This window comes from Lepisosteus platostomus, chromosome 12 (assembly GCF_059453375.1).
Source record: "Lepisosteus platostomus isolate fLepPlt1 chromosome 12, fLepPlt1.hap1, whole genome shotgun sequence".
NCBI classification, from domain to species: domain Eukaryota; kingdom Metazoa; phylum Chordata; class Actinopteri; order Semionotiformes; family Lepisosteidae; genus Lepisosteus; species Lepisosteus platostomus.
The window spans coordinates 7,926,911-7,941,731 of record NC_142622.1 but is presented as its reverse complement, the minus strand read 5'-3'; the positions used below and the strand labels follow the sequence as shown (position 1 = coordinate 7,941,731).

Genomic DNA, 14,821 nt, shown 5'->3' with positions numbered 1-14,821 from the left:
AGTTATAGCCATACTCCTATAACCATCTCTGTAAAGAAGTGCCTCATGTCATCAGTTTTTAAAATATTTTGTGTAGTTCCCACATGTTTCATCTGCTTCAATTTTCATGATGGTTCTGATGAAGTCCATAAGGTTAACTTTACCAGTGCCTTGGAGGACTCCACCTGGATCGGCGTACCAACATATCTGGTATTCTGTTCTGCTCCAGACCAAAAACATCCAATTCTTTCAGCATACCAGACTGGGCCACGTCTTAGAGCCTGAGAGCCTGTTTGTTCTCTGGACTGACTCCACGTCACTCTTAACTAGCAGGCCTCCTGTAGTGGTTATCTAACAAATCAGAGCTACACTGAGCACTTCTACCATTCAACACGGAAATGACCATTCAGGTTACTTTTAACGTCTCCTCGCGCGGAATTCTCCTTTTGCAACATAGCCCAGCCTATGCAACTGACAGAAAGCTAAAGACTCCTTTAACTGAAGCTGTTGGACAAGTGAAAGCGTTGCTGCAACAACAGATGGCAGTTCAGTCGGTCGCCTTGATTCGTAATGTGCTCACAAACAAGGAAAACCTCCCAAGAGACGGCTTTACCCAAGATTTAGATAAGCTGTTGAGCAACACTCTCTGCCGTGACCTGCTTTCAGCTGTGGAATGTGACAATCACTGAGCAGCCATCTGCCTCCACCATCACACAAGGGCACACCAGACCACGGTGCAAAACTATCTGGGACTTATCTCCCTCTCTCTCTCTCTGTTTTTTTTTTCTAAATTGGCTCTGAATATTTCTTCTATGAATATGCCCTGTGGTAACACTGCGTGACGGTGAGGGGTGACAGTCGGAGCACGCTGCACACAGCTTATGGTGGTCAAGAGAGCCTTTGAAAAGCCACAGCCCTCCCGCCCTGGCTCGCGCAGAGGCTGAGATCGGCCAGTCCCCCTCGGGCTTGCGCCCCAGGTTCCAGAAAAAACCCAACTGGAATCATTCGGCGGCGATCGTCTTCCTGCTGCTGGAAAAGATCCCGATGCCAAAACGAGAAACGCGCCCGGCATGTCAGCGGAGCGGTAAAAAGGAGGGGGAAGAGAGGGGCAATGAACAGCGTGGGGGACAACCATTTCTTTACGGGAGGAGCGAGCGAGTGAGCAAGGCACATAAAGAGGGTGTGTGGAAGCAATGAGTCCGGATCTGTGACTGGTGAGAGAGGAACTCACGAGGAACTGGGCGTGATCCGTCAAAAACAAAACAAACCTAAAGAAACGACATCAGCTGTGTGACTCTGATGTCATCGGACACAAGTCTGATGTATTCTATATCTCCTATAGCTGTGCCTTAATGACATCAGCAGAAACACCAAACCCAGTTTTGGCAGGCTTGCCAGCAGGTGGTTTGCAGGGTAGAGCAAAGGCAGCTGATTTACACGCTGAAGCTCAGCAGGTGTGAGCCTGGTCAGTACCTGGATGGGAGACCTCCTGGGAAAGATAAGGTTGCTGCTGGAAGAGGCGTTAGTGGGGCCAGCAGGGGGCGCTAACCCTGCGGCTAATGTGGGTCCTAATGGCCCAGTGTAGTGACGGGGACACTATACTGTAAACAGGCGCCGTCCTTCGGATGAGACCGAGGTCCTGACTCTCTGTGGTCATTAAAAATCCCAGGGTGTTTCTCGAAAAGAGTAGGGGTGTAACCCGGCGTCCTGGCCAAATTTCCCATCGGCCTTTATAATCATGGCCTCCTAACAATCCCCCTCTGTGAATTGGCTTCATTACTCTGCTCTCCTCCCCACTGATAGCTGATGTGTGGTGAGCGTTCTGGCGCACTATGGCTGCTGTCGCATCATCCAGGTGGATGCAGCACATTGGTGGTGGTGGAGGGGAGACCCCACTAGTCCAGAAAAGCGCTATATAAGTGTAAGCAATTATTATTATTATAATTATTATTATTATAGCTGATCAGGGTTCTGGACTTATAACTGGAGGGTTGTGGGTTCAAATTCTAGGTGGGACACTACTGTTGTACCCTTGATTAAGGCAACTCGCCTGAATTGTTACAGTAATATACCCAGCAGTTTAAATGGGTGCAACGTTCAGGTGCTTTGCATAGAAGTGTCAGTAAATTAGGAAGTTCAGAGAAGTAGTGTGGCAGCAGTCTAGATTTTGTATTTACTGGGCCCGGTCATGGGATCACATCCCAGAGGGCAGCACTGCTGTCGTACATTTGAGCAGAATACTTTACACAAAACCAGCACCTTAAAAAAACAGAACTGTGATCTCTGTTACAGCTGGAGAAAGCTTGCCAGCGCAATGCGTTTTGCGAAATTTGAATTAAAATAATTGTGACTCCAGTTTAACAGTTATGGTTCTTTATAACTTTAGAAGGTATCAAGCATGCAAATGTTTCAGTCCATGAGTTTTCATTGCTGCATTTGTCAATATGAAACCCGCCGTCCGTTCGACTGTGTGTATGTGAGGTTCATGTCTCTTCTTTTAAACAGGGAAAAAAAACAAAACAGAAAAGTCAAGGTCCCTCAACAAAACAATGTGATTGTTCTTGCACAAGAGAAATCCCAAGAATGAAATGGGATTCAGAGTTCCTAGAAACAAGCAGCTGCATCTGCTAGCTCTTTCAATGTCAAGCTGAAATCTCTTACCAGTACTCGCAGTTAATGACTCACACTCTGAGTCACACTCCAGCTATTTTTGCTTTTTAAAGTGCTGCCAGGCACTTTGTTAATATTCAACGCACTGTAAATTTAGCAGCTCATGAAAACACTGGTTTCCATGGAAGTCCAGATGAGCAGCCCAGATTGTAAAGAAGCCAGATGCCTCTATGGCCAGACTAAAGCAGGAATCTGTTTTCTTTTCCAGTGCACGATGTATAATAAAACACAGAATAACAATCAAATGCAATCAGAGCCTCATGGGTCCTCATTCACAAATCTGTCTTTGTTTAAACGACTAGACAAATGTGCATAAAAGCCGGAATAAATAATTTCTCTGGGTTGCAGAGCACTATATTGGTAAATTGTTGAATTTATCTGAAAAGATAGCATCACAATAGCATCTTTATCCTTAAGGGGATACAAAACCTCAAACTGATGCATTTCTTACCCTTGCAGGGCAGTTTAAAGAAGTACCCATCAGATCAATAGTGTTGGACATAAGAGGCTTAAAAGCTGACTCTTGTGATGCGGGCTTCTTATACAGCAGCACTGTTTCAGCCTACTGCCGAGAGAAACAGAGGCTCAAACCTGTCAGAAAAGATACAACCCAGCTCATGATTTCAACTGCTATGCCAGATGAACCTGGAGAATCTAAAGTCCTTTGCTTCACTGCACTGAAGAATGGGAGAGGATGCTGGAAGGCAGATAATGACTTAAAAGTGAAAGACAAAAAAAGAGGACAGTGATCATTTTTTTCCTCTCCCATGTTTTTGTTAGAAATGGGTGTTGAGGCATCCATACAGGGCTGCCCCCCCATGGCAGGCTGTGCGAACTGCAACCGGAAAGGAAAGCTATTCCTGGGCACAGAGCTTCAGTTTCCAATATTTAAGTGCGGTACTGTAAATCCTTCATCCTTAACCCCAAGAAGGGATTCTTCCCAAATTTTCTTGCTCTATGCTGTGTGAAGGCCTGTAAACTAATAACAACCGTGACTGAAGTCAACCTGAAAATAATTTTGAGTATGTTTTTTGTATCCACACCGACCCCACCTCTTGTCATATGAGTAATAAAACCCAATAAAACAGGATCACAGGGATGGAAAAAAATCTCACTGAACACTTAAGGAGCTTAAAATGTAAAGGGTTGAGCTCCAATTCCCGGTTCCTACAAAAAAACTCTTAAGAAGCAATTTCTATGACTATCTTAACCTTTTTTTAACTAGCAAAGCTCAATGCAGCACAAGCAGAGCAAAGTAAAGAAATAAACTAACACGGGCACTCGTGCTTGGCCAACACATGCTTTTCTTTTAGAGGGAGAAGGACAAGAATTCGTGACTGTAACTGCCAATAAAACCCTGACACCACAAATGTCCTTCCCCTGAAAAATACTTAAAAACAGTCTATGGGATTAAATATGTTCAACTAATCTCAAAACATGGCACTGGATATCGAAAAAAAAAGTCTAAGGTAGTAATCACACTACCTTAGCAAGAAATAATAGCTCGGTCTGCAAAGGTGTGAGCCTGGTCAGTACCTGGCTGGGAGACCTCCTGGGAAAAACTAAGGTTGCTGCTGGAAGAGGTGTTAGTGGGGCCAGCAGGGGGCGCTCACCCTGTGGTCTATGTGGGTCTAATGGCCCAGTATAGTGACAGGGACACTATACTGTAAACAGGCGCCATCCTTCGGATGAGATGGAAAATCGAGGTCCTGACTCTCTGTGGTCATTAAAAATCCCAGGGCGTGTCTCGAAAAGAGTAGGGGTGTACCCCGGTGTCCTGGCCAAATTTCCCATTGGCCCTTACCAATCATGGCCTCCTAATAATCCCCCTCTATGAATTGTCTACATTACTCTGCTCTCCTCCCCACTGAGAGCTGATGTGTGGGGAGCGTTCTGGCGCACTATGGCTGCCGTCACATCATCCAGGTGGGGCTGCACATTGGTGGTGGTGGAGGGGAGTCCTCATTACCTGTAAAGTGCTTTGAATGGAGTGTCCAGAAAAAGCGCTATATAAGTGTAAGCAATTATTATTATTATTATTATTATCTCACTTTAAAACTCTTTCGCTGCCTTCTACAGTAGGGTCTCAACAGCTGCAAATTTAAACATTCTCTTATCTGCGACAGGGTCTTGCATGGAAGAAGAGCAGAGAGGGCCTGATAAAAGACTCGGATCATGAGACGAATCTAGCTGGTGAGTACCCAGTACCCAGCAGCTGCATCTCCACATCTCTTGTTTGCACATTGTATCGAATGCCCCTGGTTCTGTGTCAGCAGCAGGAAGAGCGAAAAGCTGGTGATAGGTACTGACTCCCTTGTCCTTATCGTGGGGAATGCAAGTCACAGTGCCGGGACATAGCTGAGAACACAGACAGAGGAAGTGCAGGCATCCACTGGACGCAGAGGAGGGATTCATGTAATTTATATTACTGATTACTATAAGTCTGCAATTACTGTTTGTTTGTTGATCAGTGTTATTTTAATTAACTTAAGCCAATGCATGAGTACTTCAATTATCATATAAAGGAGGGTTGCTTATGTGTTTTAACCATACATACCGTACACTGTAGTAGATTATGCAATGGTATAGAGGTGGACTGGACTTGGTTCTAAGCGAATCAGGCTGTTTGTGACAGCTCTCTGCACTGAGATCCTATTGTATTTCACAAGTGACAGCAGGAAGGTAAGGGTTTCCCACGGTTGCATACAGGCCAGGCCGGCCACCTGGCCAAACAGATGCATAAATCACAGACAAAACGTACACAGTAATCCATAATGAAACGCCCTTTCATAGCAATACACCACAAGATCAATTGTCAGCCAGGTGCTGCATCGTTACGTAATTCAACAGCTCTCAAGTCTCACGCATTGGGACCGACACTCACGGACTCGCGCCTTGGTCTGAAAGTCTTTCATGGATCTGCATCTGGTCTAGGTTGATGAACCAAACACGAACTAATGAATGTCCGATTTTGAAATTGTTTTAGAGTCTCACAATTCTTTTAATTAACCAATGTCATTCTTGAATAAAAGAGAACATCGAGACAAACAGTATGCAATTATAATTTTCGACGGCAAATGTCACGCATTGGGTTTCTGGACCCTTAAGAGCTACGTTGTCAAGATGCAGAAAAAAGAACGCAGGGTTTCCACGCTGCTTAATCATCAGGTCACAGACAAATACTGCGCCCTCCGTCGCTTGCCACTTAATTTTCACAGTGGAAAAAAAACGTATTGCCTCACTGAGCACAATACAATAAACAGCGCCCCAATAGCTGCAAGAACCCAACAATGGCTTGATGCATACAAAAAATAGCAAATAGCAACTCGTTTCAAGCACATAGCTCTTCCTCTACCAGCATCAAAGATAGCCTACATCTTTGATGAATCCCATATAATCAAACTAGTTTTGTGGTCAAAAAACCTCTTCAGGTTAATACTGTTTAGTTACAGTAATAAGATCACCAGTTAATTGGCAAGCAGTAATCTAGCAGTTAAGGGACAGGGGCCTATTTTAGGGGGTTGAGATTACTACCCGGCTGAAGCTTTTTCCAGAGGGAAACCCTGAAGGGTATAGCCTATTTCTCCGCAGTTACAACAGCTCGCCTTCCCAGGCTGCACCTCCACACACGTCAGGACAGTACGCCCGAGTCGGAACCTTACCTACTGTCACCTTGCTACGTTTCAGAGTCTCTTTCAGCTGGACCACCTTCTTGTGCTTGTGTAGCTGCGAGTCCTTGGCAGCAGCCTGGAGGTCAGTAAACCTTTGATTTACGAGGCCCGTCAATTTAGACAAGCCCTCAGGGTCATCCTGCCTCACCTGTGAGATTGAAAAGAGTGGGGGGGAGTCTCAAAAGCTGAAGAAAGCAGTGGCAACACTCACTCCTATTGGGAAAACCACCAGCACTACAGCTATTCCCCGACTAACACAAGTTCTATAAAATTATCTTGAAAGCGGCATTAGACAGATGATTTATTCTTAAGACATTATGGAAATATGGAGTGGATTCTTTCCACCCACAACTCAGAATCAACAAATTTGGACATTTTACTGCTTTATTATGACCAGATCTTGGTTAATGCTTTTAGTTTTTGCCTCTTTTTGTTTGTTATGCTTGAACATCACCTTTTCACTTTTTTCAGCGAAGAAAATAATCACAACTAAAATAACGATGAGAAATGAATGAAGAAATAATGATAATTTCAAGGAGTGTGGACACAAGAGTGGGGAGAGTAAATGGGTTATACAATAGGAGGAAACAATGGCTAACCTCATACGTGTTTTTATGATAACCATTTTAGGTTTTAACCAATTTGAATACTTTCATACATTCGTTTTGTACATTAACTTTGCATTTCTATGAATGTTTCAGATTCACTGCACTCAAGATGGTAGCAAGGACAATATCGAAAAATCTACTTAAAGTAAACTGAACAGATTTCTTCAGAACAGCGAAACACAACCTAGAGGGCACACATGGAAATTACGTGGACCTGCATTTAAAACGGAGAACATGAGGCCCTTTTTTTCCCCCAAGGTTTGTGTGAGTAAGAAAAAACCTACTTATCCATGAGGTTGAATCCGGTACCTTTGCTTCCGTTAAGAGATGAGATGCTTGGATCTCTTACCTAGTTATTACCACATGGGTTAGTTGGGCTGATTGGCCTTCTCTTGTTTGCTACAATTCTTCTATTCTTCTGATATCACATATTCATTCATTGTTTTCCTACAGCTTGATCATGTTGATTGGGCTCTAAGCTTATTGCTGTTTTTTTTGTCCTGTTACCATCTCCACTCCTGTTCATTACCCTGCCTTCGTCAATCATTTTGGTTTCATGGCCTCGAAAGCTGTGCAGTCAAGTCACCATGCTTCTTCTTCAATGATCGACAAAAATCATGACAAACCTAGTGCGTTAGTAGGACAACAGCACAGCTTCTAACCCGAGTGCCTTAGTTGTTGCTCAGCACCGAGTGTGTTAGTCAGTGTCTACCCCTGCTTCTGAAATTGTGTTAAATCAGGTACATTAGATAGTGCCTTAGAGCCCCTGGCAATTAGCATAAGTAATCATCCGAGCATTACAGGCATTAAGGTTGCCAAAACAGAAACCTGTATGCTATATGCTTATGATGTAGCTAAGGTTCCTAAGACCCTAAGTTAATGTTTAAACTTAACTACTCCGTAATGATCTTAAAGATAAAATAAAATATCAAGAGTTGGAGGACTGTCTTCGAGCACATAAATGTTATAAAGATGATTTTACTGCCCAGATTATATCTGTTCCAGAATTTGCCTCGTGTTCCTTACTGAATTTTTTTTTAAGACTGTAGACTCAATTATTACATCATTGCTCTGGAACTATAAGATGCCACTTATTTCTAAAGATCATTTTAAAAATCTGCCTTTTGACATTATTACTGCACTGCAGGTGCAAGGGTCATGACATATTAGCAAGCTGGCTTTCCCCAAAAGTCTAGTATAGACAGAAATACAGCTGTGTGGTTAGACTTTGAAGAACAAGTCCACACTAAAACCTCTGTCGCTGCTCTGCTTTTTTCTGTAAAATTGAATCAAAATAGCACAAGTGTTATCGTGAGGAACAACATGGGAATACTAGATTGGACTAGAAATTAGATAAACCTTTAGTTTAAGTCACATCCATGCCATAACAAAATGAAGTGTTTACATAATGGAAGGAAAAAGGACTGATTACTTGATAATATTTGTATATAGATTATAATTTGCATCATTTAGTAAGTTATAAGTTTCATTTTATGCAATGGCCTATCAAATGTAGATATTTAATTCACAGTATGTGTTTTTTTTTACAAGCCCACTGAGGTGTCTGTTAATCACCTGAAAGATGAATGGTGCAAGGAACTGAATATTTAAATTTCCACTGTGGTTTGAGAAGAGTCTGAGCAATGCTCTATTAAGGCAAGGTCATACATCGACTTCATTATGCTAAAACTGAACTGAACGAGGCACGTCCTTTATGTGAAAGCTGCAGGTGTTCTGATGGCGCACTAAAACACATCGTCTGGCTGTGTTCCAAGTTGCAGAAATTATGTGTAGAAATACTGCAGATCCTGAATTAACCATTTGGTTGTTCAGAGCCAACATTCAGACGTGTAGAACAATCAGCACTGACATTCGGAATGATTGGGGCATAAGAAATGTTCTTTAAGAATTTAAATATGGCATTGTACCCTGTTTCAAGAGCGGGCTCAATCAGATGATCTTGAATGAGGTGACTGAGAGGATTTTTTTTCTGCAGAAAAAGCACTCTGGAGTGATTCCTTAGGGCATGGGAGTCCTTTCTTAAATACTTTCAAAAACACCGAGCTTTGTACATATCCTAGCAGGTTTTATACATCCGATTCTTTTGTGATTACTTACATCACAGAGTCTAACTTTATTCTTATCTCAACAAAAAAAAGTTAAAAGGGTTAAGCAAGTTTGTGCTTTTGTTCAGTTCATTGTCTGGCTCTTTTTTTTTGTTTGTTTGAATTGTTTCTTAGTTTTTGTTTGTGTTTGATTTGTTAAAATGTTCAGAAACCTTCTTAAATAAAATTCTTTAAAACAGAGGTGCCTTAGTGGGTGAATAGCCCTACTTCTAAAAACCCATTAAACCGAATCTGCTTGTCAAAACTGTGTTAGTTGGGGAATACCTGTAGTTCACTCAACAGGAGAACAGAATGTGGCTGCACACACTGTACTTCAAAGGAAAATATATATAAAAAAACTTGCCTTGGAATTTTCTTTCCACTTCTATGTTTACAATACTGGCTTTTTTAAATTGTGCCACCGCAACAGCATTCGAACGGACGTAAATGACAGATTTCATATACACGAGCACGAAAAAGTAGGAAATCTGTTTCTTATCAAGATGATCTTTCAGTGTTAGTTTAGAAGGAAAGGGAAAGAATTATGGATTTATACTGAAGGATCTATCACTTTACCACAAACATAAACTGGGATTTTGTGTAGCTGAACTCTAGGCTCCCACAAAGTGACGTCCACTGACCATCCAAAGCGGTTTATCTCCACCCTTCATTCTATCGTGGTTAACGACACTGCCCTGTGCCTGTCCTGTTCTCATAACATCACGGGTATCAGTTCTCTGTTTGTACAGGAACTGTGGGAAACGAGAGCAGCTTGAGAGTGTGTGAGTCACGGATGGAGAATCTGTCTGACTCACACAAACACTGCGCAGATGAGTCATTGCTGGCCATTCAAGTCTTTTTGACAGACAAACTATTACAAACACAAAGCCAACATTCTATACCTTGGGTGCGTATGGCAGTGCTTAATGAAAGCTGTTCGGTCAACATTTTAATGGGTGGCCCATTGAACTTTTTCTTTAGTGAATCGAGATAATAATCTGAGCAAGATAAGGTTTGTTAATCAGTTGTTAAGCTCGGAAAATACAGGTCCAGCAAAGGTCTGTTATGGGAAGGAATCAGGACATGCGGGGCAGGCAATGTGGTTTCAAAGTCTCACTGTCAGTTTTAAGGTGGACTGGGCAGGCGCGGTCTAAAAGGAAATGCAACTTCACAAGCTGGGCAGGCAAAATAACTAGAAACCTTGGTATGCATCTGACGCCCCAAGACAAATGCAGGCAACAAAACTGCTACCAGGAGAGAAAGGTCTTTTCCCTCTTGTCCTACCTGTGAGGTCACTTCTTCCACTGCTGCTACAAAATAGTTGATCTCTCTCTCCATTCTTGCACAGTTCAGCATCATTTGCTCCAGCTTCTTGAAATCTTCCTCGCTGCCTGTAATTTAGAGGAGCTGTGAGCGCCAGCCTTTTTTTCCCCCCCGTTTTGGGAACTGGAGGGTCGGCACTGCAACTACACATCCACAAAGACAAACCTCATATCAAGCATTCAGAAAGGGTGAAAAAAAAACAACAAAAAGACAGGCAAATTTGGAAATGGAGGTTATAAACCTAATCATGACAGAGATAATACAGTACCATCTCAGCTATCGACTACCATCTGCATATATTCATGAATATATACGAATGTATTCATTAATATTAACAAACTGAGTTGCTCAGTGGCTTGAGGATCCCGGGACTTGTTTCCTCTATCTCTCTCACAGATTTTGAGCAGTCCTCAGGCCCGAGACCTGCTGGAAACCTGTACGACAGGTCTGCCCCGACACACACCGTCACCCTCATCGTGACGTCAGTACTGCAGGCATCATGAAAGGACCAGCGAAGGAACATGAATAAACTGCGGAGCTGTGACATACAGAGGCCCTTCTCAGCCTAAAGGGTGGCTGGGGTGTGGAACAAGTTAATCAGCCATGTGGTTGTGGTTTAAGCCGACACCCTGGCTTCTTTCAAGAAATGGCTGTATGAGATCCTTGGATTAATTAGCTACTGACTACCAAATGGGCCAAATGGCCCCTAATGTTTTTACTCCCACGCCGCTCTCAGAGGTCCAACATGTCATGTGGCAGGGGTTCCCAGCCACATAATGTGCTGCATAGAGAGGATATGTGTACAATGATGTCCACCTATATTTTCAATGAAAATTAAGTATTTAGTCATTCAATATATTTTGGAATCCTCTGTTGAATATATATATATGAAAGACATATTTGTCTTGACAGCGTCAACTATGTTACTAACCTTTCTGCAAAATGAACTGGTGTGTATCCCAACATTTTAACGGCAGTGTGCATGTATGCATAAGCACATACAGTACATACATTTGGATGCATATTTACACGAATACATGCAGTCAACCAATTCTAAACTGATTCTGTTTGTCTGCCGCGGCCTGCCAGATCATATAAAAGTATTCACCTCCGTTCTCTTGTAAATCCAGGGCCACATTAGTCACAATGTCCATGCCTATACTGATGTCAGGCTGGCAGGTCTTCAGGGAGGTCAGGTTTGATTTCACCACGTTCAGCGACATTGCTGCACGGCTCTCTGAAACTGCAGCAGGAACCAAAGCAGAAAAATAAAAGCACCTGTCCTTTTAAAGCCTCTTGCACAACTGCTTCGAACAAACTGCGTGACGCATGAAGAAAAAAAGGTATGAATATAAGCATAAAACTTTACCCTCATTATTCTGGGAGAAGAAAAAATGCTCTGGAGCACTTCCACAAATTGTTAATCTATACATTACAAGTGCCTTGCAAAAGTACTTAGTTCCTTGCACAGTTTTCGGTGCTTTTAAATCTTGTAGTCCTGACACTCTGAAGTAATAATTAATATTTGGCATATTTACATTTTACTACACACATTCAAAGCAAAAAGAGTACACAAATAGTAATAGGAAGCAAAAACTGAAAAGTCACAATTGCATAAGTATTCAAATCTTCTGTTTTTGCAAACTTTAATTGAGGTGCACAGAGTTACCATAAGGAGATCAGTGGAGTGTTCTCTGTCTGTCTGCCATAATAGTTTATTTTCAAGAAAAGACTTGAGAACTGTCTACAAGTGATCCCCAAGCAACAGGACAGAACTTGAGCAAATCCGCTTTTAGAAATGTGCACGAATGGCTGCCCAAGGGGTGTCCACTCAATATTGAGCTCCTGGGTCTGAATACTCATGCAATCAACACATTTCAGCCTTGTCTCTGGGTGTTGCTAACATTTACTGAAATGTTCCAACCCACAGTCTTCAGCGGGAGCATTTTGAACAGGTATGGATCGATATTTTTAAAACAAAACGTGTATGCAAATCTTTGTCAATTCCCAAGACCGGACAGTACAGCCTAAACAAACTATTTCAAACAACAGTAATTTAGCAACTTAGTGCAAGAATTGCAGCTTCACAGATGAGCACCTTGCACGGCTTCTGATGATGACTCTCACGGCTAAACTGACCCCGAGTTGATCAGCACACTGAATTAACACTGGTCACGAGTCTTCAGTAAAATATCAGCGCGCCTGCTACAAACACTTCACTTTATGAATCTGTTGTATATATGACTCGTTTTTTTATGCATTATAAAGCACAACCTTTAATCTTGGTTTTCATTTTAAGATTACAGTGCCATAGTACATCCTTGAGAAAGCTCAATGTGCATCAACAACGTGACAATGAAATGACAGCTAATTCTACATAATCCGAAAGTTATTGCACTAAATTAGACAAGGTACTAACAACGATACTACAGTGCTTTATGGAAATCTGATTACTAACCCCAAATCCCTTGAATGTGACTATATTATATTAATGTGATTATATATTTTTCACAGAAAGCTTAAGAAATCGCCGTGTAAACCCTGACTCTAAAATCGAATGAAATGGAAGTAAGCCACTACAAACAGTTTTCAGTGGCTTGGGCTTAAATTTATATTTGGCAAGATTTTAATTACGATACTTTCCTAATTATAACTGGCGTGTGAAGATCATTTATTCACTAAGCTTAGATACACCAATGAGACGAGCAATTACCTCGTCAGATGGATTGTTTATATTTTGCGGCTATAATACAAACCTGAGTTGACCGGCAATACTTGCTTCCACAAACGAAATAAATGTTATTGTATAATCACCTTCATGCTTAAACACTGTAAGAACTACAGCAGAAACAATGTTTAAGAAAAAAAGACACCTTCACAAACCTGAAACTTTGAAACCAACCCGCAAATCACGCTTCCTGGTGTTGACTTCTGGGACATGTAGTTATTTTCTTGCCTTCTGGACTGGAAGCCACGACGATAGAAACTACGTATCCCATGGGGCAACGCTCCTTAGCTCAAAGGAAACACGTAAGAGCTGCGACCTTCGGTAGGGAGAGTTAGGTTTTAGTGCCACCGCCTGTTAAAATAAGGCACCAACAGGCTATATCACAGGCTTATACTAACAGGCTTCGTGTAAACAAACCCTAAATTAACCCAAAGTGTGTTAGATGTGCCTATACATATGTCTTTTTAGGGATTATAATCTATAGACTGTTTAAAATTAATTTTTATACTGTAAAATGAGAGGAATATAAAAAATACCACAAAGATAAAATTATCATGTAAATTATAATGGTTTATTACAGATGCTGAACATAAAAAAGATCCTTATTAGCGGTTTCCTTTAGGATTACGGAGAGTTACGGGATTCAGTCGGATACACGGTTATTTTCAGTTCTAAATTTCTATACCATTAAATTTCAACATGTCCTTGGTGTCCATGTTTGGTTATTAATAATAATAACGACAATAATAATTATTATTATCATTGCTATTATTAACTTCCTTATCCATAGTGCGCACAGTACACTCACCACACAAAAGCTATCGGTGGGAACGAGAAAGAGTGATGAAGCCAATTCTTAGATGGAGATTATTAATGTAATGTAATGTAATGTTTCTTTATTAGCCCTATACAATTTCTTGCATTAGGAATTCGTCTTTTCGCAGACCCCAGCTTTTCTCCATGGAGACACAGACACACAGACAGGGAGAGAAGCTAGGGGTCAGAGCGCAGGGTCTGCCATTGTACGGCGCCCCTGGAGCAGTTAGGGTTAAGGGCCTTGCTCAGTGGCCACCGCTCCGCCCTATTAGGAGGACAGACACCAGAGCAACACCCTTGGATTAATGACCACTGGGAGGGAGAACCTCAGTGTTACATCTCACCCGAAGGACAGCACCTTTTTTTGCAGTATAGCGTCCCCGTCGCTATACTGAGGCATTCGGACCCACGCAGACTGCAGGGTGAGCGCCCCCTACTGGCCCCACTAACAGCTCTTCCAGCAGCAACGTTGGCTTTTCCAGGTCTCCCATTCAGGCTCACACTGCTGAGCTTCAGTGGGGCTTCCAGTTGTGAGTTGCAGGGTGATATTGCAGCTGGCTGATGGTTTGGTTGATACTTACCAGAAGTTTTAATTGAATCAAAGCAGAAATGTGCTATGTTTTCTACAGACACGGAATACCACTAATTTACAGATAAAACTAGAGTTGGATGCAGTATGTAAGATTTTTTGTAATGTTTGTAAATGAGAACTCTTTTTTTGGTATGGAATATCAACAGTATACGTGTATAGCCAACACGATTTAAGAACAAATTCAGTGCTTGAAGGATGAGGTTTTGTCGTAATCTTTCCAAAGTATTAAAATAAGTAGTGCTGTGGGTCACTAAAGAAACAGACATAAAGAAGAAGTGTACTGTACTTTAGTTTTTTACTGTAGTACTGTAGTTATTTAATCACTATCA

General features: G+C 41.9%; 1 protein-coding gene and 1 long non-coding RNA gene across 5 annotated transcripts in view; one reads left to right on the top strand and one right to left on the bottom strand.

Moving 5' to 3' along the window:
• nsmce2 (NSE2 SUMO ligase component of SMC5/6 complex) overlaps positions 1 to 13,388 on the bottom strand; it is a 29,344-nt gene extending 15,956 nt beyond the window's left edge. The window contains exons 1-4 of one of the 3 annotated variants that reach the window (XM_088600721.1): positions 13,240 to 13,388; positions 11,465 to 11,599; positions 10,318 to 10,424; positions 6,312 to 6,468 (exon numbers count right to left, since the gene is read on the bottom strand). In XM_088600721.1, the coding sequence (XP_088456847.1) occupies positions 6,312 to 6,468; positions 10,318 to 10,424; positions 11,465 to 11,579 (379 nt within the window). In that variant the 5' untranslated portion in view covers positions 11,580 to 11,599; positions 13,240 to 13,388. Of the gene's footprint in view, positions 1 to 6,311; positions 6,469 to 10,317; positions 10,425 to 11,464; positions 11,600 to 13,112 lie in introns of all 3 variants that reach the window. The other 2 variants (XM_088600722.1, XM_088600723.1) reach the window with 2 other exon arrangements.
• LOC148650990 (uncharacterized) lies at positions 1,252 to 11,267 on the top strand. 2 transcript variants are annotated; one of them, XR_015925628.1, is made up of 4 exons: positions 1,252 to 1,380; positions 4,776 to 4,842; positions 6,241 to 7,186; positions 10,753 to 11,267. It is a non-coding gene; the product is annotated as an uncharacterized LOC148650990 (long non-coding RNA). The 2 variants fall into 2 exon arrangements; XR_015925627.1 differs by having other exon boundaries at positions 4,776 to 7,186.
• Positions 13,389 to 14,821: the final 1,433 nt, after the last annotated feature.